The following is a 21,882-nucleotide window of genomic DNA, read 5'->3' as shown; positions in this document are numbered from 1 at the left end:
CGTCAAGCCTTGTGACTGCTACAAAACACCTATGCCAATCAGTGATCCCCATAGAAGCTGCCTCAAGTGTTTACGGGAAACCTACGTGAGCAACAAGCGTCGCATTTGCAAGAGCTTCAGGCCACGGACAAAAAGGAGAGGGACAGTTGTGTCCGAGCACTCCTTATGGAGTCTGCCCTGGCACCAGCCTCAGAGCCAACGAGATTGGACTCTGCTCCAAGCACTGCAGCCTTGGTGTGGAGCATGCTGCCGGCACCTACCTCCAACTGGCACCAATCCCTATCCCGAGTTCCAGCTAAAAAGCAAAGAAAGGCCAGGAGAAGGCGTTCTCCTACATCCTGTAAAGGGGAGGAAAGCAAAGACCCACGTGGGGCAGCTCTTCCTCTTCAGACATTGGCCAAGCTCCAGTTCCCATTGAGCGGGCAAGCCTACTTTCAGACCCGTCTGCCACCCAGGAAGCGGCAGAGGCACTCGGTACCTGGTGGTGCAGTCCACACCAGAGGCCTTTTAAGCCACTAAGGATATACTGTCTTTTCTGGTGCTGCGCACACTGGCCAGTGAGGTGCCCCATTCGAGGGCTAAACCTGCCTTGTGACCCTTCCAGAGGTCACCATCAGTGTGGCACCGCTCCCCGCCGCAGGGGGTGCCCTGTCAGCATTCACCTGAACAGCGCCACTAGCCGGGTGCAGGTCGGCTTCCCTGCCAGAGTTCCCGGCATTAGTTCCCGGACTCTAGGCAGCGTTCCTCGGAGTTCTGGCATCGATCGCCGGCAGTCTGGCGCAGACCTGCAGAGGCACGTCACCAGTCCCCAGAGCCCCAGTGCTGGGAGCGCCCGAGTCAGTCTCCCAGTCTTCAGCACTGTTCCGGAGGGTCGAGATACCGGTCCCTGGAGCCCCATCTCCGGATCACTGGTACGGATCACTGTAAGCACATCGACGGTCTCCGAGACATTGATCCTCTTGCTCCAGGTCTCTGGAGTGGCACCATTCTCAAAGTGTGAGGCGTCGATCTCCGGGATACTGTCGCCGATCCGCCAAAGGCCGCCACCAGTCATTGGAGTCATGGCACCGAGAGCCATTATCCTGGTACAGGTCCCCAGTGGACGTCTGCAGAGAGAGCCAATGGGAACAGGGTGGACAGGAGGCCTCAGTACCGTCCTGATCCCCCAGACAAGTCTCTCCCTCCTCAGGCTCTTTACAGCGAGGAGGAAGTATATAGAGCTCAAGGAGGAAGATCTGCCTGCAGGCCAAGGTCACCCACTGGAGACATCGGCATTCCCCTCTGAGCCACCAGTGGCTGCGTGGCCCAGGGCCAGTGGCCGGCCCCTTGACAACTATGGAACCCCTCCTGGGGGTTTCCCCATCTGTCAGAGGGGCATCAGTTGGTCTCGGGGGCATCCAAAAGATGGTTGGCGACAGTCTCCCGCCTGCCCCCTGACTCAAATGTGGAGTCAGATCAAGCTCCCCAGGGACAGCCAGCCTCGGCCATGGGCTGCGGTTCCCCTGGCAGAAGCAGTGGAGTTGACAGAACCACCTGTACCTACCTCCTCATCATCTTTGCCCGATGAAGCAACCGTGGGGCTTTCTCACGCAGTCCCCCAGGATGATGCAAGGGCCCACCAGGAGCTTTTGAAGAGGGTGGTGTCGAACTTGTGGCTGGAAGCCGAGGAGCTGGCGGAGCCCTTAGACTCCCTGTTCAATGTATTAAATGCAGCAGCCCCCTCCAAGGTGGCACTGCCAGTGCACGAGAGAGTGGTGAAAACTAATCAAGGCTCTGTGGCAGACACCCTCCTCCCTTCCCCACATCTGCAAGCAGGCGGAAAGAAAATACTACGTCCCCGCTAAGGGTTTTGAATATCTACATACCCACCCTGCCCCAACCTCACTGGTTGTATCAGCAGCGAATGAGAGCGATAGATAGGGCCAACCGGGATCGATGCCTAAGAATAAGGAGGCAAAGAGGCTCAATCTCTTTGGTAGAAAAAATTATTCTATGTCCAGCCTCCAGCTGAGAGTGGCCAACCATCAGGCCTTGCTTGGCCACTATGATTTTAATATTTGGCAGTCCATGGCCAAGTTTGTTGACTTGCTGCCAGAAGAGCCCAGGAAGGAATTCCTGGCAACCCTCAATGAGGGCATGGCTGTGGCCAGGGAAGCCCTTTAAGCGGCCTCAGATGTGGCAGGTTCAGTGGCCTTTGGCTCTTCCTCTGAGGCATGCGTCCTGGTTGCAGTTGTTGTGGCTGTCGGTTGAGGTTTAGCAGCAGTCCATCCAGGACCTCCCATTCAATGGCCTGGCGCTGTTCCCGGAACAGACAGTAAATTGCACGGCCTAAAAGACTCTTGGTTTTGCTGGACCTTTACATGCCAGGGTCTGTGAGGAAGCGGTTTAAGCCACACCGGTCCCACAGGTTTGGGACCAAACCTCGATCAGAACCCTTCCACAAAAAGGGCCAGGGCTATAAGCACTGGCAGGGGCCATCAGCCGGCCCCCTCAGCCCACTCAAGCTCTATCCGCAACCAACCGGGTAATAAGCAGGCATTTTGATGGGCACTTGAGAGCGACCTTCCAGACTGTGTTCTGGATCCAGCCCACCTGCTCTTTTACAACAGTTTGTCCCCCTTCCTCCCTGCCTGGGCCACTATAACATCAGACCAGTGGGTCCTCAGCATGGTAGGAGGGGGATATACCCTCCAGTTTATTTCTATCCTTCCCCTCCCCATCCCTCTTCAGGAGGTGCAGGGCCTTCTGCAAGTGGGAGCAGTGGAAGAAGTCCCTCTGCACTTGAGGGGGAAGGGGTTTTACTCCTGCTATTTTTTTTTAATCCGAAAGGCCAAGGGGGTCTACGCCCCATCCTTGAGCTGCAGAGCTTCAACAAGTATCTCAACAAGTTGAAGTTCAGCATAGTCTCCCTGGCCTCCATCATTCCTTCCCTGGATCTGGGAGACTGGTACGCCGCCCTCAACCTGAAAGACACTTACTTTCACATATCGATATTTCACGGACACCGAGAGTTCCTACATTTCATTGTTGGGACCATGCACTACCAATTCGCAGTGCTCCTTTTTGGCTTAGCAATGGTGCCAATGGTGTTTACAAAGTACATGTCAGTGGTGGCGGCCTACCTCAGACATCAGGGTATCCAGATATACCCATACCTCGACGAATGGCTCATCAAAGGCTGTTCCAGGTCCAGCACAGCATCGAGATGTTGCAAGCCACTTGTCAAGCTCTGGGCCTCTTGATAAACTAACAAAAATCAATGTCGATCCCAGTCCAATGGATAGAGTTTATTGGAGTGGTACTCTACCCGAGGTAGAGCATTCCTGCCAGAGGCCAGGTTCAGGGCACTGTCAGATCTGATTCCCAGTGTCACTGCCCATCTGCTCACCACTGCATGGGTCTGTCTCACACTTTTGGGGCACATGGAAGCATCATGCACGTATGTTGTCTGACATGTGAGACTCAGGCTGCGTCCCCTCTAGAAAAGGCTGGCGTCAGCCTACCTCTCGGCCAGACATCACCTAGACAAGGTCATCACGATCCTGCAGCAGGTACTTACCTCCCTGCAGTAGTGATCTGACCCGATTCTAGTGTTGGAAGCTGTGCCGTTTGCAAGCCCGCAACCCACGGTCTCCCTGTTTTTAGAGGCATCCGACCTCAGTTGGGGAACACACCTCAATACTCTGCAGAGTCAGGGGTTATGGTCTCAAGAAGAGTTTGCATTACATATAAACGCCAGGGAGCTCAGAGCCATCTGTCTGACTTGTGGTATCTTCCTTCCCCAACTGTCTAGTCGCTTGGTGCAGGTGTTGATGAACAACAGCCTTCGTGTTCTGTGTCAAGACAGCGGGAGCTCGTTCCTTGCCTTGGTGCCAGGCATTCAGCATGCAATCCCTCTGGAAGCCTCGTACTTCCCCAGGCAGATCATCTCAGCAGGTCTTTCTCTCACCACAGGTGGTCCCACCACTTGGAGGTCGTCAGAATGCTCTTCCAGAAGTGGGGAGCTCCCGAGTGGACCTGTTCGCCACCAGACAGTACAGAAAGTGTCATCAATTCTGCTCTCTGCAAGGCCTCAGCTCTCTCCAATGTCTTTTTCCTTTGGTGGTGGTCAGGAGACCTGTTGTACACCTTCCCACCAATTCCATTCATCAACAAAGTCCTCTTAAAAAATCAAGAGGGACAAAGCACGGGTCATTCTGATCGCCCTGGCCTGGCTTCGCCAGTACTGGTTCGGCATGCTCCTGGATATGGCTGTAGCAGCCCCATGACCACTGCCCAGGCATGGTAGGGTGTTGCCACCCATACTTCTGTGCTGCTGATGGCGGGTGTTGCCTTCATAGCTGGGCGCCCAGCCAACAGCTGCTGCTCTCCAGTTGCCCATCTCTGGAGGCAGCATAGAAGTAAGGGTGACAATACGGAGACCCCCCAGCAACTCCCTTTTGGGTCAGTTTCCCCCTTGAAATCTGAATAATATACGGTAAAAGCACACAAAAGACAAAATTTCACCAGGGGAGACCAGATTTCATGGTCCATGACGCGTTTTTCATGGCTGTGAATTTGGTAGGGCCCTAAACATGAGCAATCACTCGAAGAAAAAATGGTTACTAACCTTTTGTAATTCTTGTTCTTTGAGATATGTTGCTCATGTCTATTCCATATCCTGCTCTCCTTCCCCTCCTTCCAGCAAGAAGGAACTGAGGGAGAGGGGAGCCTATGTCACCCCTTATACCAGTGCATACACGCGCTACTCCAGAGGGCACCAGAGCCAGTCCCCTATGGATACCACTGAGGGGAAAACTTCCAGCACTGGTGCATGTGGCGAGCACACACATCTACAATGGAATGGACATGAGCAACACATCTCGAAGAACAACAGTTACGAAAGGTAACAGTCTTTTGTAGTTGTGATGTCATATACATTCAATGTAGGTGGACTTAATCCTTGCGATTTCCTTACAAAGAAGGTAACTAAATATTATCCCCTTTTTATAGACAGAGACTCTGAGACAAACAGAAGTTACTGTCAGTGGCCCAAGGGCAGCAAGTCAGGAGCAGTCAGAATAGGGCTTAGAAAACTCAGGACATTTTGACTCCATATTCCACTGCCCCACTCTGCATTTCCTTTTTTTAAATCCACATATCAAATACTTTTGAAAGTTCAAGAGGGTACATGCAACATTTTCCCAGCTAAGCACAAAATCTCCTCTTTTTGCCATTGTTTTCATCCAGACGACAAAGGCAATTAGATGATGTAACTCAGACTTCTCCATAGTGTGGCCCACATCTCAATAGAGAGAGACTCTCATGAGCACCCCCTGCTGTTCACAATCACATAACATCCTTGTGGCAACTACAGTGTTTGCTTAGACAGTGATGTTAGTAAAATAGGTATGTATTTGTAACTGTCTTTAATTCAGTATGCATTTTGTCCTTTATGAAGAAAACAGACACTCACTCTCCTTTTGGTCTTCATTTCATTACATGCATACCTGTCCCTTCTCATCCTTTCTCTTTCCTGCTCTCTTTCCTGAAAGGTCAGTCTCTGCATATGCTTCTGTGCTCCCTTTTTCATCTCACCTTGCACATGCTACCTGCTCCTCCTCTCCACTTGCACACACCTCCCTGCACTTAGTTCCCTTCTTTTGTCTGCATCTTTCTGTGCTACCCTGGACTTGGTGCCCTTCTGTACTCTATGGTTCCTTCATGCTGGAGGCTGGCAGCAGTCCTGGCCCCACCCACTGGTGGATTCCGTCTCCTCTCAGTTGTGACAGTAATCCCTAGCAGAGGCAGCAAGTCTGACTCCTTAGTTCCAGCTGCTTCTGTAGGCTTTTTCTTTGTCATGGAAGAACCTGAGGGTCGTAGAAGCAGGTGGAAACAAGGAGGGGAGCCAGTTCCATAAGACCAGCAAGTGGACCAGAGTTTGGAAATCGTTCATATTAATGGACAAATTCCTCACTTGATTGCACTTAGCCTCTGAAATGAAAACATTTTAATATTATATATGACTACAAGATAATCTTAATACACAAGCCTGATATTTGCAAACAAAAGTAATAATAACGAAGATCCTCTAACTCAAACTGCCAGGCACGTTTTTTTTCTTTAAAACTTTGTAAAGAAGGAGGGTTAAAACCCCCTCTTTTTGGCTAAGACTGTGATAAAGTGAATAATTCTCACTGCAGTTTGAAACCCCACAAAACAGGTTTATAATGGAAGTGCTGACCCAGCCTTAACTTTGGCATCACGAATGAGATGCTGAATGTCAAATCACTGAGCACATTGCTGAGAACACAAGCACAGGCAACTGCTGGTGACAAGGGGGGTTAAAGATTGTAAAAGGGAGCATCTGAGATTAAATGAAAAACCAGCATAGAGGTTGTTACCAGCGAAGTGAATAAAATAATAGCTAGCGTCTCAATTTATTTGGTTGGCAGCAACCCAACTATATTCATTTTTGAAAATAAAAGTAGCTTTGTGGAAGTCGTAATTGTTTTAATGGACAGAGGAGCATTCATTTCCAAGAAGATCTAACTGATTGCACCTGTAAAAAGAATGAAATGAGAGAGAGAGAGATGGAGATTGGTGCTGTTACAATGACTAAGAGTGCTGTTTTGTATTCATTACACTACTAGTAACCCCAACCTTCCATTGAGATGCAGGAGGGACAGTCTGTCCCATCACGTGCAAAGGAAATACATTTCTACAACATATTTTACCACTACCCATCTGAACTTATCCAAACCTAGGGCTAAATCCTCCTCTCAGAACCACCTCATGAATTTCGAATAAGTAGCTGAAATAAAGGATTATGTTGGCTGAAATGTGGAAATGTTGATATGGAAACATGTTAATGCTTCCAAATCCCGAAGCATGTGGTATGCTCTCAGTACCAGACTTCATCATTGGAGCAAATAGATTTCCAAAGAAGGGAGGTAGTTTTGCCAAAGTATTGAGATTATAGCCCAATATACTGTTAATGCAAAATCTACTGGTCTGAGTGAAGGCCAGTTTATCTGAAAGGTTACCCCTGCCTTCCGGTTGTGTGCTTTCTCTGATATGGAGCCACTCTGACCTGGAAAATGGGTGGACAGAAGCATGCGACCTAACAAATATTCCTTAAAGTAAAAGTTCAAATGCAGACATTACCATTCAAGAGTGTTACATGGATTTGGGACATTCCACATTATTTTAATTCTATAAACCCTTAACCCACAGTTATTACAGATAGAAATTCATACTGTATCCTTTTCACCCAGACAGGGTTTCTTGAATGAAAGAGAGGATGTACTCAACAGCATCAGTTAACAGAGAAATATTTTATATATGCAGTGTGTGTGCTTGTATATATGCACATGTAATATGTGTGTGTGTTTTGTACACGTCTGTGTAGATGTACATGTGCACCTCTTAATAGTACATCACGCTATCTAGTATGCTCTGTTTAGAAAATATAGATTCAAATTAATTGGGCATCATTTAGGAATCTTGCAGATGTCAGTGATGAACCAAGCAGGTAGAATGTTTCTTTCAGCTCTTTAAGTCTGCCAAATTGAGCCTGAGGATTTTTGGGAGAGCCATCAAAGTGAGTTTTGAAGGAGTCCCATGTGACATCACAACCCAGGATCACATATGCATCATGGCATTGTTTTAGTGCTTAGTCATGCAGCCTTGCAGACTGAATTTCTTCTCCACAATTCAGGAAATGGGGGTGGGGATTGGGGGGCTGTCTCTGCCTCTTGAGTAGGGGAATAGGCTGTGTACCCCTTTCCTCTGCTGGCCATGTTGCCGCCTCTCTTTCCTCACACTGGATGGGGGGATTCTGGCACCAAGGTTAGGGGTAGCGTGACCAGATGTCCCAATTTTATAGGGACAGTCATGATATTTGGGGCTTTTTCTTATATAGGCTCCTATTACCACCACTACCACCACCATCCTCACCCTCTGTCCCAATTTTTCACACTTGCTGTCTGGTCACCCTAGTTAGGGGACAAGGGGCAGTTCTCCTTTTCTTCTGTCCTCTTTGTACTGGCTGCCTGTAATTGAGACAGCTCCTCCATTAATTCCTCACCTTGTAACCAGAGGCCTCACTAGCACTTCAGCAGAGGAGCCAGCTCAGCTGCAGGCAGGCAGCCAGCCAGGAATGAGCTAAAGACAGCCCTAGAATCATTGGCAGCAACCCAAGTTGCCTGTTTCCTTCCACAACTGTGGATTGGTCTCCAAAAAATGGAGACCTGTAGCTGTGGACCTGAAAGGTCAGTCCTGTGCAGCTGTTGCTGGTACTGTGAATACCTGGGGAGCTTTAGGAATAGTCCTCATAGCAGATATACAGACCAGTGCTCAGTTTTCATTCTGAGAGCTGTCTTTCCAGCAAAGAGGGCAAGGAGCATATTTTCGTCTGTAAACGAAAGCTAAGGTTAACATTGACTAAAACTCTGAGGATGTGCAGGCTGTGTGGACCCTAAATACTGTCCCTGAGTATTAGTCTCTGAGTGTGTGTAGTCCAGGAAGGCTGGAGAACTTTTTATTTTGGAACCCAAAGAGATCTACAACACCAATTGAATAGTAATTTGTTGTATTGCCTGATTTTCACATCATATCTACCTCACCAAGGGCCTAGTGAGGCTAGTTAAATAAGGTTTATTAAGAGCTTTGAGATCCTCTGATGAAAAGCAAAGTATTATGGAGAACTCGTTAAAACCTGAATGTATTTTTACCCAGTATAGGCTAGCTGGGTTCTGATTTACTGCAGATGGGAATTAGTGGGGAAAAAAGTGGTTTTCACTTCTAGTAAACACGGCGCCTGTTATCCTTAAGAGAGAGAAGAAATCATTTAAAATTAGCAGAAAGCTGTAGTAAAGCCATGTAATGTGATATTTCATGGGGGTGGGGGAGACTTACGGAAGTCTTTGTAGCCCTGCCAATTCTCTGTTTCCTCTCAGGCTGCCCTGGGCTTGGAATTCTCTGAAAGATCCACTGGCAATTATCTGATGCAACTTAAAATCAACACCGCTTGAGCACAAGCACAATTGAGAGGAAGGAGAAAAAGCAACCTGTTTTTCCCCCTTCTTCTTTCTGCAGTGCATAAGTGTGTAAGCAAAGTGTATTTCCATTACACATTAGCCTGGCTCCAGCAGGAGTCCACAGGGTGGGGTTTTTTCCTCCTCAGAAAAATGCTGAAAAATAATGCAACCCAATACAGAATGTGATTTATTCCCCTGCTGATAACTGAGATCATCCAGCATTCCAGACAGGCACAGTTAATGGATGACTTAACCCTCACCCAGCAGCTGATTACAGGTCCTCAGGAGACAGCAGGCCGCTTTGTCTGTGTAGGGTTGTAGAAAATGCAGTGCTGTTTCTTTCCCTTTAAGTGTTATTGCAAGTATATTCAGCAGTGGAATGTTAAGGAACTAAAGCAGCATTGCAATTAACCTCCATAAATCTCTTCTCCCTAGAACACTAGAATGCACATGGATAGAGATGGGGCATTGAGGCACCTTGTGCTTATCTAGAAATTGTTTTCCCTTTGTAAAAGCTCTTCATTATGTGACATGTGTGGAGCAAGCTAAAATTGTCTGGCAGTTTTTCTTTTGAAACTACCTTTGGAAAAGGAATGCGACAATAAAGTCAGATGATGGTGTTCTAATAGAAGTCCTGTAAAACATGACTTCGATACCTCCAAGTTGAGGGATTTGGCTGTCTTGTGGAAGTTAGCACTGGGGTAGCTGGTCACTGTTTCAAATCCAGCCCCAGGTTAATAGTGATTGAAAGACAGTGCCATGACAGCAGCTGGATGTTCTGAAGCAATGTCAGGCTGTTGCATACAGGTGACCATCAAAATCACCATAAGAATTGGCACTGGCATCAGCAGACGGGGCATGGAATCTGAACTAACTTTTCAAACCCAGAAATTGTTATTCCCATTCAAGGCATGATGCAGCATGCAGAAGTTTTCTGTGCTGCTGCCTGTGCAGTATCAGCTCTGTAGATAAAGGATTTTAGTTTTTGTTGCTCTCAGCATGGCATATTTAACAAGCACTTAATTGTTTCTTTAGTTAAAAAAAAAAAGTTGTCAAAAGCAGTTATGTCAGCAAAACTAATTATCTGTCTTTGCAGTGAAGAAATAATTGACTCAGTATTGTAATATTTTTTATTCTCTGTTTGAAGAACTATATATTTTTTCTTTTCTATATTTTAAAGTTGTAGAGGGGTGTGTGTGTGTGTGTGTGTGTGACTTTTGCATATTGCAACACTTGGTCCAGACTAAATTGAAAACTGGGATGTTTGATATGTGTTCCCAAGTTAATATTTTCTATAGTACTACAGTAGTTCTGTAACAGTATTAATACACACTGGATCCTGCTGGCCATTCTTGCCCTCCTTCAGTTGCTCCTTATATTCGAAAGCATGGAAAGCTCTTCAGCCATGTCACCAGAGGGACCAAAACACACCAGCACACCATGCTCTCAAGCTCCCCATCAACATGCAAGCGGGTGCATGCCCCAGCCCTGCCTGGCACCCCCTGCAAAGCCATTCATGGATTCGTAGGATTGAGCCAGATGTGGTAACTTGATTATACCGATGCCATCAACCAGGGTCAAGGCTAAGATTGTCATACAGAGACCTCTGTGACATTTTCTGCTTCAGACCCAGGGCAGGAGGGCTGGAGCTGTTAGCTGGCTGGGGTCCTGGAACTCTGAGCCACCACAGGCTTCGGAGGGGGGGGGGGGAGGGGGGCAGAGCTGTCAGCCACTGCAGTGGTGGGTGCTGGATCCCCTCCTACCCTCCCACAGCAGGGCTTGGGCTCTCATCCCTCCATCAGCCCCATTTTGTCATGGTTATTTATAGTAAAAGTCACGTACAGGTCACGGGCAATAAACAAAAATTCATGGAAGCCCATTTTGGGGTTTTTTTGTTTTTGTTTTTTTGGGGGGGGAGGATGATTTCAGGGTTTTTTATTGCTCATGACCTGTCTGTGACTTTTACTAAAAATAACCATGACAAAATCTTAACCTTAATCATTGTCGTTCAGGCTGATGCAACGGTCCTCAGTAGACTGTGCACGTTTGATGATGATGAGCCTGATAAAATTATACTCTGTGGCAACTGTGAGTGTAAATATGCATGGGTGAATCACGTGTGTGGTGTTAATTAAACAAATTTCAAATGGGGGCTGGGGGCGGGTGGACAGGGGGAGAGGCTAGAGACCTGAATCCTTCTCCCAGTGAGTGATACTGTTTTTGGTCTTCGAAGCACTACCAGCTCAACTGCAAGTAGCTGTGATACGGAGTTCACAAAGGAGGATGAGCAGAGGTTGAAGGATTACATCCAGCAGCTGAAGAATGACAGGGCAGCAGTCAAGCTGACCATGTTGGAGCTGGAGAGCATCCATATTGATCCCCTTAGTTATGATGTCAAACCTCGTGGAGACAGCCAGAGGCTAGATCTGGAAAATGCAGTACTGATGCAGGAACTCATGGCAATGAAGGTATTTTATAACCCACTGTCTTTGCCCCTGATTGCTTCATGGTATTAGAGAGAGGTAACTAACAGTGATGCTCAGGACCACTATGAGACCTGAACATCCCAATTTACTGCTCTCTATCAGATTATGGCATAACCTGACCCTGTCACATGTCCTGTGCTATAGCTGAAAGGTTGTAGCATACCCGCAGCCCTGTGTCCTGTCCTGTCCATTAGACCTAAACTATTCAATAGGGACCCTAGTATTATGCAACACTGTATCCCCATTGCTTGCCCCCACCACATCCAGTGCAATCAGTATAGTGTCCTTTGTGCTTGTTTATTTTTATATTAAATTGTTGTGCTGCCCCCATATTTTCCTCTGCTGCAGGTATTTGAATTGCAGTGCATAACTGCATTGTGAAAGTTGGCAGTGAGGCGCTGGGAGATAGTGACAGTGGGGTGTTTTGCACCCAGGAGATGGGTTGAGATTTTCTCATTCCCCCTTTCCCACCCAACTCCTCGAGCCACTCTTGATAGCAACTAACTGTCCCACTGCACTCCACCTAATAACTGTCCCACTGCATTCCACTATATCCAAGAGCAACAAACAGGCATATTCACTTGACATTTCTGCTAAAAGATAAGAAATGAAATAATTAAAGTTGACATTTTAATTTGTCATCAGACTTTCCTGTTAGCGCCCCTTGGCCATGAATGGGAACAGTTCACTCTGCAATCAAAGCTGTAGTATCAGCATGCCTGCGGACACAGGCAGCCATCACTGCACCTCTTCATATTTTGATGCAACCTAGATAGGGGAAGACACTTACTTTTTTTTCTCTTTTAAAGTACACTTTGATTCTGGAACATAATTAGCTGTACAGCAACTTAACAATAATTTGTAATTGCATTATACATGGAGCCCTTGGCATACTCACTACCCTCACTGTAAGGGCATAGCATGCCTAGTCCCCTTTCTCTCTGAAAGTGTGTTTGGTAGAATCACAGACCTGGGTGGCGTCTAGCTGGGTTGGAGGTCACATTCCACGAGCCCAGATAGTGAGAGAGGGCATTAGCAATGACCAAGTCTGTGTGCGTTAAGCCATGGTTCTAAACTTATGACACAACAATCAAGAAGCCACATGCTTGCAGTAGGGAACTATGACAGCAGAGGTGCTCGAGGGAGACCAAAAGCATGAGACAGCACTGCTAATGTAATGTTTCATTACCTCACTCACAAGCTTGTGCGTGTACCACTCTGAGAAAACACTCAAAGCTTTGTGTACTGAGGCAGAACAAAGCCACCTCCATTTCATATTGCCTCAGGAAAGAAGAAGGGCTTGTTAAAAGCTATCATCCTGAAGGCACTTAAGTGGTCACCAGTTCAGAGCAATGTCTTGACACTGTGCTGCAACACAAGAGTCGGGGTGGGAGTAGAGGAGATTTTCAGTGGTGGGGTTAGTTAGGACTAAACTGTGACCTCTCAGGCCTGATCTACGTACATAGTTGTACTTGTATAACTAATATATGATTTTATACGAATTTAGTTAAACTGGTACAGCACTGTGTGTGGATCTTCTTATATTGGTTTAGCCTGGGCTTGTAACCAGGTTAAACCAATATAACCAGGCTTAAACCATTGTAAGTGCGTCCACAATGTTGCATCAGATTAACAAAATCATTTTAGATTAAACCAATGCAACTTCTGTGTGTAGGCAAGTCCTAAACATACATATCAATAGCCTCAATTCTGCATTTGATTTCCTTCCTCTCCTTCCACTGAGAATAATTTTTGGGGCGTAGGGAGGTGAGCTTTCTAAAACATTGAGAGACAACCACTCCTATTTCCTTCTGCTTTATCCTCACACTCTGATGCTCTACTTCACAGCCACCATCTTCCTGATCTAGGAAAATTGATGGGAGGGACTCTCTTTGGAGTCCATGGGCACCACTTCTCACTCAGCAATAGGCATCGATTCACAGATTTTAAAGCCAGAAGGGACCATTATGCTCATCTAGTCTGACCTCCTGCATAACATAGGCCTAAGAACCTCATCCTGTAATTTCTATATCAAGCCCATTATTTCGGTTTGAGCTATAGCGTATTTTTTTAGAAAGATATCTAGTCGTAATATAATGATTTCACGGGAGGAAGAATCCACCACATCCCTAGGCAAGTTGTTCCCGTGGTTAATTATTACCCTCGTTAAAAAATTGTACCTTATTACAAGTCTGAATTTGTCTAGCATCAGCTTCCAACTATTAGATCTCATTATGCTTTTTTCTGCTAGATTAAAGAGAGCAGAAATCTCTTCCTTGTTTAGGCCCTTACCAAGTCACCTCTTAACCTTTGCTGGTATAAACTAAATAGATTGAGCTTTTAAAGTCTCTCATTATTAGGCCAGACCTTGAGTCATTCTTCTAACTCTTTTCTGATCCCTTTCTAATTTTCTAACATCCTGTTTGAAGTGTGGACACCGTTTTCCAGTTAATAGTCACACTAATACTTTATACAGAGGTAACACGACCTCCCTATTCCTCCTTGGTATTGCCTTCTTTAAGTATCTGGGAATTGTGTTCACGCTCCTAGCTAAACCGTTGCACTGGGAGCTCCTTTTCAGGTGGTTGTCTACTCTGACTCCTAAGTCCTTTTCATTGTCGCTGCTTTCTAGGATACAGTTCCCCATCCTATAAATGTGACCTACATTGTTTATTCCTAGATATATGAATTTGGCCGTATTAAAACACATTGTTCAAATGATACTAGATGCTCCAGGTCTGCCTGTATAACTGACCTCTGCTTGTCATCATTTACCACTCCACTAATTTTTATGTCACCTACAAATTTTAGCAATGATTTTATAATTTCTTCCGGATGATTGATAAAGATATTGAATGGCACTAGGCCAAGAACAGATCCCTGTGGGACCTCACTAGAAATACTCCTGTTGAGTGATGATTCCCCATTCACAGTGTTACTTTTTGCAATCTGTCAGTTAACCAGTCTGTCCGTTTTTACTCTATTTAATATTGGCTACATTAAAAAAAAATTCACTATACTAAATTATCAAAATGCCATGCAGGACTAAGTCAGATGCCTTACAGAAGTCTAAGTATAATGTGTCAGCAAGTTACCTTTATCAACCAAACTTGTGATCTCATCAAAAAATATCAAGTTTGTCTGACAAGATCTGTTCCCATATAACTGTGTTGATTGGCATTAATTGTGCTATCACTCTTTAATTCTTTACTGATTGCATCCCAATCAGCCTTCCCGCAATTTGTCCTGGAATTGATGTTAACTGGCCTATGGTTAGACCAGCACTGCTGAATGATACAAGGCTCTCCTCTGTCAGAGCTACGTCCGCTGCCTCCTCTCCCAGTCTGAGCACTGTGTTTTTGGGCAGAGAGAGTATTGCCCTTCTCCTCCCTCTACAAGAATGTTAATCTAACTAAATAAGCACTGGAATGTTTTGATATCTTCTTCACTGACCGTGGACTTTCATGGGAAAGTAAGATTCTATGGATTAATATGACATCCCTTCCAGATTTTTGGGCCTCAGAATATGATTTCAGGTAAAAACTGTGGCCACGTTTCTGGAGTAAGCCATATAGAAAGGAATTGCTGTACTTCTAGATATGTTCAGATGGTGTATGAGAGCAGATCTGATTTGGGGGCATGGGGAATGGACACACTGACATTATAACATACATACATACAAGGGTTTGCTATGAGAAAGTTTCCAACAATATTGTAACCATCTGACTAACAGGAGAATTATTTGTGGAAACAAGCTTTTAAAATTAAGCTTCCTTGTAAAGTATCAGTATCTTTCTTCTGTGTGTCAGATTCAGAGAGGAGGCAAAACTGGTGTAATGTTAACCTTTTTCAGAACCTCTCAACAGTTAGGATAAGTTACACTGACAGACTGTCTTAGGTCTTCACACCTGCTTTCAGCATATCACTTTCTCCTTTATCATCACCTCTGAATTTGGTTCCTGGGAGTCTGAGTTAGGGTGACCAGATGTCCCAATTTTGTAGGGACAGTCCCGATTGTTGGGTCTTTTTCTTATATAGGCTCCTATTACCCCTCACCCCGTCCTGATTTTTCACACTTGCTGTCTGGTCACCCTAGTCTGAGTGCAAGATGGTATGACTAAAAGGAAATATATATTATACCAGTTCAGACTTCTCTCTGAGTAGGACCTCTTATGGCTCAAGGGGATAGCTTTTCAAACATTTGTGGTTATTTTTACTTATAAATATAATACATAATTGTATTCAATACCAATAATATATTTACACCAGAAAATTCTCTACTGCTGCCTGTGTCTGTAAATGTTCTTTGTTTAGATAATACATTTGAATCGTATGAGCGATTCCTAAATTAAAAATTAATTGAAAATTAAATTTAAGCCCCATCTTGGCAAGCAGCGCAAACATGATTTCATTCACTGTAACACTCTGTCTCCCTTTTGTGTACAGTTCTGTGAAGTGGTATCTTGATGTGATCATCTGTGTGTCTCCAACAGGAGGAGATGGCAGAGCTTAAGGCACAACTGTACCTGCTAGAGAAAGAGAAGAAAGCACTGGAGTTGAAACTCAGCACTCGAGAGGCCCAAGAACAGGCCTACTTAGTTCACATTGAGCACCTGAAGTCTGAAGTAGAAGAGCAAAAAGAACAGAAAATAAGATCCCTCAGCTCCACCAGTAGTGGCAGCAAAGACAAATTGGGCAAGGTCAGGAATTAATGCAAGTCGCCAGAATCAGAGTAAACATAACTAAAGACATTTCATCTCCCTGTCATTACCAGTTTTAAGCATGTTAATCATCCCTGCTTTCTCCCTTCCATCCACACACACACACATCTTTCTCCATCTTCCAGTGGACATGTATTTCTATGTCAGGTTAAGATTTCGTCATGGTTACTTTTAGTAAACTTCACAGACAGATCACAGACAATAAACAAAAATTCAGAGAAGCCCATGACCCATCCGTGACGTTTACTAAAAATTACTGTGACAAAATCAGGGGTTAGGGGGCACGGATCCAGCACCCACTGCTGCCGCAGCTCCCGGGTCCCCCCGGCGCCTGTGGTGGCTCGAAGATCCAGGGTCCCCACCACCTGTGGTGGCTGTGAGTGCCAGAGTCCCCACCGCTGCCCACGGTGACTTGGATCTGTGGAAGCTGCCCACGGCCAGAGCTGTGAGGTCCCCCCGCCACCAGCGGCTGAGAGCTCCGGCTGGCTGCCAGCTCCAGCCCTACCGCACCTGGGCTGAGGCGGAAAATGTCATGGAGGTCTGTGGAAGTCATAGATTCTGTGACCTCTGTGACATAATCTTACCCTTAATTATATGGCACCTTCCATCCTGGGATCTCAGACACTGCAAAGTTAAGCCCATGTCTCCTGAGCAAAATGCAGTTATAAATTATGGGAAGATGACAATCATTCGGCACCAGCATACTAGCTACTATTGCCAACTTTATTGTCATCTGACTGTTATATCGCCTTGAAAGTCAATAGTGATGGGGTTTCGTGCATCCAGAAATAAACTGAGATACATTAATGCTCATTTCACTAGGAAGTGGCTGGAGATTTAATTATAAAACCCCCTCACAATGCAGGTAGGTACCAATGGTTGGGGGGGAAATAATTTCCCCTTAAATTAACAAAATCTGTGTAGGTTTATAATTTTTCTAAGGAAATAGGGACACCCTAGATAGGGTGACCAGACAGCAAGTGTGAAAAATCAGGACGGGGATGGGGGGTATAGGAGCCTATATAAGAAAAAGACCCCAAAATTGGGACCGTCCCTATAAAATCGGGACATCTGGTCACCCTAACCCTAGAAATTCTATAATCCCATGCCTATGCTGCTGTATCCCTTTGTTCCTCTGTCCCTGCAAAGCCCCAGCAGCAAAAAAAATTACAGAAGTGTCCCTCTGTATTTTTGACTACACATCATTTGAATTTCTGCTTGCCCACTGTGCTTTTTCCCTTCAAACCCGGTGTCAAAAGTGAAATAAGACACCAGAGAATGTCTGCAAATTATTTATTATTGTGGGATGGTTTGCAAAACATTGAGGGAGTCTCTGGAATATAATGCATTGACCCATCTCTTGGTGCAGTGATGTTTTTACCTGACTCTTGTGTTGTTTTTACTGATTTAATTTTAGCTCCGTTTTAAAAGCAGTTGTAAGTTTAAAAGTGCTCATCGTCGTTTCCCCCCCCCTCCCCCCTTAAGGTGATGAGTAACTCTTAGTAAGGCGATCTTGCTCATTTCTCAGGAATCCACAGATGGGACCACAACACCATTAACCCTAGCTGAGCTGAGACCATACAACGACAGTGAACTGGCTGCAGAACTGACAAATGCACTCAGACGGTAAGCACCCTCTTCCACTTCCTGGAGAAATTACTTATTCCACAGTCCTAGGGGAAGATTTCATTCTGGGTTGTATCTTTTAATCTGGCACGTTTTGTAGGGATCGTCAGAGGTTTGCCCATGCGGAGGAACCTGGACTAAAGTTTTCTAACAGTTTGTTTTCTGCTTCTTTTTTTTTAATTTATAAATTGCTCTGTGGTGCTCATCTCCATGGTCCCTAAACTTTTCAGAAATGTAAATGAATTTTAGCCTCACAAAACCTTTGAGAGGTAGGGAAATACTGTTATTCCCATTTTACCCATGAGAAACATGAGGCACAGACAGGTTAAGTGATTCACTCAAGGTCACCAGGAAATCAATTGTAATGCTGGGATTAGAATCCAGAGCTACAGCTAAGAAGGTTTGGCCCCAGGTCAGTAGTTGGATGGGAGACCACTGAAGAACCCCTAGGTGTTGCAAGGAGAAGTTTTGTTGATTCAAAAGCAGCATTCACTCTGAGTGAGTACCAAACTAGTGCCATGGCATGGTGATAAGGTTGCTGTTTTGGCTTTCAGATGAGATACAAAATGGATGTCTTGAAAACTTTTTTTCGTTAATCAGCTTAAAAGTTTGGCTAAGTCCATATGCAGTTGCACACCTACTATATATTCCCATATGTAATGGCTGCAATTGTGCACTGTATGTGGTGACTTAAAGTGAAAATAGTTATTTAGATGCCTAAATGTCATTTATATGCACGTTCTGCCAGCCACCAATTTTTTTTGCAAGAGACCAGCTGTCCAGTTCCTGCTATGATAATTGCATTCTACCTACCTAAAATTACAGTAACCATTTCAGTTTGAAAAATATATTCATCTGCATTTCTGGCCTAAAAGCTGTATATAGTGTTGGTGTGGCCTATCAGACAGTTGCTGTGTTTCACTCCAGAGGCAACTTCATTTCAGTGTTAAGTATGTAATGTACACAGGGATCCCTGAGGATGAAAGGCATTATATAAATGTAAAGTCATTACTACTGTAAAATCAATACAGCTAATATTATTTGCTTCCTAGTCTCAAAGTTGCAGTCGCTGAATATTTAGCTTGGCTGGTGCAGTAAACAAAAAATGTTGTGGTTAAAAAAAATTGTAATTTGTTTGTGAGGGTATGTTCCGCTGGGTAAAACCTGGCTGGGTAAGTGAGTTGAATAATCATTCTCCAAGAGCCTTTTGCCTCAGCCCAATGGAGAACAGTCCTGGCACTGAGAGTTCAGCCAGCATTGTATGTTTTCTTTCCAGCTGTAGCTTTTTGAATTTTATTGCCTTTTGCTCCCAGGTTTCAAGATGGGACCACTGGCCTTAACTAGCAGAGATTGAGTAGAGTCACGAAGTGTGGTTTGCTGACTAAACACAGAAAAACTTCAGTTTATCAACTGAAGTCAGTTAGCATGGATTTCCAGTTAAGGGCCTAGCAAACAGATAGTGAGTGCAGCCAATTGGGTAGGAGGGGAAAGAAAAAATAATTAGATTAAACTGCTCATAAAGTTAGGAGCTTACGCTCTTTGTATAATGGAAATTGGACTGAGTTAGTTACAACCATGTTACATGCATTGTTGCTGCCAGCTGGGCTCCAGCACGATTTCCATGATCAGTGGGGACAGGAATTTGTACTGAGAACTGTGCCAGCTGAATCAGGCAATAGGCGAATCGCCTTATGTAGTCTGTTGATTTTTAAGAGAGATCTCAGAGAAAAAGTCCTATCCCCAGAGCCGAGGGAAACTATGCTAAACCCTGATTGGCAACAGCTGTGTTTAAAAAAAAATCTATATCATTGTACTTAACTTGGTTTTGATCTCAATGTAGATGGGGCCTTAAAGATCTAAATAAGGTTTATGTAACTGTGAATCCACAAAAGGACCTTTTCATCATTAATGCAACTATAATGATGTTTGTGTGTGCACAACAACACTAACAGCCACTATGAGCTGAGTTTTGACATTGGGGGGTAGAGTTGGGGGGGGCGGGGGACGGGACTGATGCCCTGAGAGCTGGTATGCAGATTTCTCAGTCCTGCTCCCACTTGCATCTCAGGAGGATGTAGTATTATCAGTGCCTCCTGTACTCCCTGAGTCCATATCTGTGAAATTTGTGAAGACACCACTCCCTGAATAAGCATTGCTTAAGCAATAAGTGATTGCTTAACCTCTTGCTGCATCCAGACAGGGTTGACCCTTGAATTAGCTTCTGAAGTCCACCCAGCTGATCCAGGGCTCCCTAAAATGTCAGTGTAGTGCTCATAGATGAATAAGCACCGTGCATCAGAATGTCACCGCTCATACAATAAAAAGATGTGCTCTGCTCTTAGGTTTGCCAAGGTAACCCTCCAAATGTAAGCTGCAAGTGAACTGAAGAAGTGTTCTCTTCCTGAGTCTGTGAACAACCTTGGAGGAAAAAGCTCATGAAAGTTATCTCTGGAACCTAATAGTGACATTGCTGAGTGCTACTCATTAGCAGAAACATCCAGCCATTGTGCTTATCATCCATGGTCGTTAGACACAATGGTGAATACTGAGGCACTGAGATAGCTGGTGCCTAAGAGGGGAAAAGAAGGTCACATCGCCCCAAAATGCAGTCACCTCCAAACCTGCCCACAAGTGAGAGGGAAAGAGGAGGTGCATTTCTTCCATGTGGCCAAAAGCCTCAAACACCTTCAGAGTGTTATAGGTCCAAACCGCCTCCCACACCTTCCTGGTTGCCAAAAGCACCAACTGTTTCCTATTGGCTGTCAAAGCCTATAGTTTCACCCCTAAATGATCTTTCTTATGCAGTTGCTGCAGAGCATATGGGGGCCTTCTCTATTGAAGTAATGCTAATTATATTTTAACATAGTGTATTGCTGTGAAAAAGCAGAGGAAGATTGTCTTGTGCAGGAAAAAAAATAGACATTGACATAATGATTTGGAAGCATTTATTTTTTCATGGCCTGTAGCTAGTTTTGCAGCAGCGTCACTACCAAATGTGCTCAGTGCTGCAGTGATTGCTTAACCTCTTGCTGCGTCCAGACAGTGTTGACCCTGGAATTAGCTTCTGAATGCCTTGGGGTTCCCTAAAATGTCAGTGTAGTGCTCATGAATGATTTGGGGAGATCCAACAAAAGGATCATATTCTTACCTTGTTCGTTTGGTGCATATTTGTATTTGTACCCATAGGTGCCAACTTCCACTGTTCCTGGTGGGTGCTCAGCCTCGCCCTGCCCCCATTCCACCCCCTTCCCCCAAGTCCCTGCCCCTGCCCCGCCTCCTCCCCTGAGCATACCGCGACCCCGCTCCTCCCTGTCCCTCCTGGAAAGTCCTAAGCACCGCTAAACAGCTGTTTGGTGGCAGGAAGCGCTGGGAAGTAGGCGGAAGAGCGGGGACGCAGCGCGCAGGAGGTGGGGAGGAGGGGAGCTTGGCTGCCAGTGGGTGCAGAGCACCCACTAACTTTACCCTGTGGGTGCTCCAGCCCCAGAGCACTCACAGAGTCGGCACCTATGTTTGTACCAATTTTGCAGGTTCCCTTGTCACAGTTGCTTTGAAACCAACTTGACAGTTTCTCCTGACTGTGTACACTGTGAAACTCCACCTAATGTGCTTTCACTGTAGACCTCTGACCTCTTCTCTTCTATAAACAAGCCACACGCAAAGTAGCAGTTATCTGCAAGTTGCATGCTATAAAGTCACATTTGGGCTACCAGGTTTCCACTATTATAGACTGGGGTGGGCGGGTGCTTTGTTTGTTCATGCCAAGTTCTGGCTGAATGTAAATCTGCCCCATTCCCCAAAATATATATTTAGCACTGCTTTGTTTCTCTTTTTATGGTCTAATAGAATGCTTTGACGGGTGTCCAAAGTGAAGACATTTGACAGTCTCAAGACAATGAGTAATGGTGCCGCACAGATTGTTGGCAGGAAATATCTTGTGTTCAGGATGGAGTGAAAAAATATTCCCAGCAGCCTGATGGCATCGCATTGTGTTGTGTCATGCCAGAAACCAGGGCTGTAAGAGAGGATTTG

General features: G+C 45.4%; 1 protein-coding gene and 1 long non-coding RNA gene across 7 annotated transcripts in view; one reads left to right on the top strand and one right to left on the bottom strand.

Moving 5' to 3' along the window:
• MCC (MCC regulator of WNT signaling pathway) overlaps positions 1 to 21,882 on the top strand; it is a 311,234-nt gene that overhangs the window by 274,187 nt on the left and 15,165 nt on the right. For 5 of the 6 annotated variants that reach the window (XM_039544357.1, XM_039544358.1, XM_039544361.1 and 2 more), the window contains 3 exons: positions 11,254 to 11,488; positions 16,000 to 16,206; positions 17,756 to 17,853. In XM_039544357.1, the coding sequence (XP_039400291.1) occupies positions 11,254 to 11,488; positions 16,000 to 16,206; positions 17,756 to 17,853 (540 nt within the window). Of the gene's footprint in view, positions 1 to 11,253; positions 11,489 to 15,999; positions 16,207 to 17,755; positions 17,854 to 19,166; positions 19,257 to 21,882 lie in introns of those variants that run through there. The other variant, XM_039544359.1, reaches the window with a different exon arrangement.
• LOC120407959 lies at positions 12,123 to 12,573 on the bottom strand. Its single transcript, XR_005600351.1, has 2 exons — positions 12,477 to 12,573; positions 12,123 to 12,274 (listed from the first exon to the last, which is right to left on the bottom strand). It is a non-coding gene; the product is annotated as an uncharacterized LOC120407959 (long non-coding RNA).

Source organism: Mauremys reevesii, linkage group 6 (assembly GCF_016161935.1).
Source record: "Mauremys reevesii isolate NIE-2019 linkage group 6, ASM1616193v1, whole genome shotgun sequence".
Lineage (NCBI taxonomy): Eukaryota > Metazoa > Chordata > Testudines > Geoemydidae > Mauremys > Mauremys reevesii.
Note: the sequence above shows the minus strand (reverse complement) of the source record. Positions and strands in the feature narration are given on the sequence as shown.